The sequence below is a fragment of the Cryptotermes secundus genome, unplaced genomic scaffold, assembly GCF_002891405.2.
Source record: "Cryptotermes secundus unplaced genomic scaffold, Csec_1.0 C38785614, whole genome shotgun sequence".
Classification (NCBI taxonomy): Eukaryota; Metazoa; Arthropoda; class Insecta; order Blattodea; family Kalotermitidae; genus Cryptotermes; species Cryptotermes secundus.
Window position 1 is genome coordinate 1 of NW_019772083.1, and position 3,011 is coordinate 3,011.

A 3,011-nucleotide genomic window follows, 5' to 3' on the forward strand; every position below is an offset into this window, starting at 1 on the left:
TTTTTTTTTATTAATGGATGTACCATTCATGGTTGGTGGAGGAAGGATCAACACAATCTTCAGCCATCAACCACAAATACTACACCCACTAAATACAAAAGAAAAGTAGCAACACAGCTACACCATGGACCTGAGTATCACAAGGTGTAGCAGTTTCATCAGCCTCAAAGTGCTAAAAACTTCGACTCAACCACCAATTTCTATTTCCAGCTTTTAATTAATGTTTCACTCAACAAGAGAATACAGTTCATCAATTTGCAACAACATATACATGTACCTGTTGACGACCGTGTGTGGCTGAAACAGCATTAACAAGTGAGTGTAAAAAATGAAATGTATGAAAAAATACGATACAATCATCTGAACATCAAATAAAAGATGAGGAATAAGACTAAAAAATAATAACAAATTAAATGATAAATGCAACAGTGTGCTTAAAATTGACACCTGACATCTGAGGATTAAATGTACATAAAACAGTTGGCTGGTATTCTTATCCGAGTATTGGCTGACCTATCAAATACACCCCTCTACCCTTCTCTTAGCCTAAATCTTGCTAGTGACATCCATATACATCTCAGCACTCAAAATATCTTTACATGACTGTATCTGTTCAATATATGGGAATATTTTTAATAAATTAAAGGTTTCAGGAAACGAGGCCCAAAATATCACAAATTTGGCTACATACTGTTTTAAACATGCCATCAGCATTGTTAAAATGCTGCAGTATAACTTCAGTAAGTTCCTTAGCAGCTTGGCTCCTTCATTCAGTGACCAGAGGTTCCTCATACTCTGCCGTTTCCATCACAGCAAGCTTCATGTCATCTATATCCACCTCCTCCACGATAAGGGCCCCCTTCTCTTGATCCACTACTTCATCTCTATGATGTCGTTCATGATGCCTCTTCAGATTTCCTTTCTGCCTAAATTTTCGCAGACAGAACTGGCATGTGAATGGACGTTCCCCTGTGTGCACCATTAAGTGCTGCTTCAGTTCATGTGGCACAAAGAAGGCCTTTGAGCACAGCTGGCACTGGTATGGGCGTTCATTTGTGTGCACCCTTCGCAAGTGGTCTTTCAATTCTGATGGCTTCCTGAATGATTTTGAGCAGTACTGGCATCCACGTGGACGCCCACCACCGTGCCCTGCACGATGCAGTTCCATCTCTTTCCGTTCTGAAAACTTTCTATGACATGTGTCACATGAATATGGCTTAGTCCCACCTGCATGTGTCTTTTCATGCCGCTGCTTGTTAGCCCACTGATTGAATGACATAGAACAGAAAGAACAAGTATAAGGACGTTCACCTGTATGGATTCGTTCATGAACTACTAGTCCGCTCAGCTGATGGAAAGCCTTTGAACAAACAGAACACATGAATGGGCGTTCATCAGTATGTGATCGCACGTGTTTCTCAAGATCAGAAGGCCGGAAGAATCCCTTTCCACACTGTTCACATGGATAGGGAGACTCCCCTCGATGCTGTTGTTCATGATTACGAAGAGCATATATTTGTGTGAATGAACGGGTACACAAACTGCAGAGGAATGGTCGTTCACCCGTGTGCACCCTTTCATGATTACGCAGCGATGCTGGTATCTTGAACACCTTACCACATGTTGGGCAGGGGTACTTGCGGCCCTCTCCCCACCGAGCTCGCCTGTGCTTGCCTGACGATTTCTCAGATTCTGAACATTCCTTGGGCATCACTTCTGGATCACTCTTGACTTCTTGCTCCTTGGTCACATTCTCATTATTTGGCTCCCGATCAACATTCATGTTCCCTTCTTGCTGACATGTGTCCCAGTGTCTGTCCAAAGAACTGAGTGTGGAGAACACCCTGATGCATCCTGTACACTTGTATCGTCGTCGCAGACCTGATATTGTAGATGTCAACTCATCAGCTCCCTCAGTTCTTCTGAAAGGTTTCAGAGCATAAGTTGTTCCAGAGAGTTCCTCCAACTCCACAAGACAACCTACTTCAAGGTTTCCTGTGTCAGTTTCCAGTATTCCATCACTGTCAATTTTTTCTTTCTTGACTGTGGATATATCATACGAATCTTCACTTGATAATTGCAGCACAAAATCTTCCTCTTCATCACACTCATTCACCTCCTTATCATCAATATCCTCCTGGGTGCTGCCTGTGTGGGCTGCATCAACAACTTCTTCAAACTCACCACAGATTACAGCAACTGTCTCCATAGAGTCTTCAACAAACTGCAATTCCTGCATACCATTTTCTTCAATAATATCTTTACCATCACCTTCTGGGAGAACCTCTGCAACGGTTACCACTTCAAGTGAGCTCAAAACTTCTTTCTCTTCATCTTGTTCTGGAATCTAAAAATTCAACATTTCAAACGAAAAAATTAAAAACTAGTCCTTAAACCAAATTTCAGCAAATAAATTATTTCTACCATTTTTGATACATTGCCAAATTAACAGCATTAAAGAATTCTGCGATCTTAAAAGTACATTGCATTTACCTACCTTCATTTCTAACACCCATTAAGCTAGTAATTTCCATGAAAAAATATTCTATCACCATACACGCAAACAATCTACTGTTGTTGGCAATTGTAACTTTCCTAATAGAAAACTTTGTTACAGCAATTCTAGTTTACTGAGGCACTTTAGAAGATTTTCCTCTCCTTGCTATACAGGTTTTCCCTTTCCCAGACCTTCCACTGACCTATGGTTGGATAGCGGTCGCAAAATACTATACAAAACTATCAGCTCCTTGTGCCTCCCTTACATAAAAGTTCATTGTTAATATGCTACTTCAGAGAGGCACTGTGGAGTGTCATCTTCTCCTACTCCTCAGATCTCCTTCACAGCTATTTAAGTGATATCATCCAAGCACAGCTCAGTGGAAAAGAAAACCTATAAAGTGGGAGGGAAAGAAGTAAAAAGTAAAGCTATCCTTATAACAGGCAGTGGAGGCCCACAGAGTTGTGACACGTCGAGGTTCCCACATTTTCTAGAAAATCAGCTCACAGATGGC

At 41.2% G+C, this 3,011-nt stretch overlaps 1 protein-coding gene across 1 annotated transcript; it reads right to left on the reverse strand.

Annotated features, from left to right (window-relative positions):
- Positions 1–147: 147 nt before the first annotated feature.
- LOC111875192 (zinc finger protein 2 homolog) lies at positions 148–2,347 on the reverse strand (the record flags this gene model as incomplete). The annotated part of the gene is made up of 1 exon (XM_023871255.1): positions 148–2,347. A coding segment is annotated over one exon (1,581 nt), but the record flags the coding sequence as incomplete, so codon positions are not given.
- Positions 2,348–3,011: the final 664 nt, after the last annotated feature.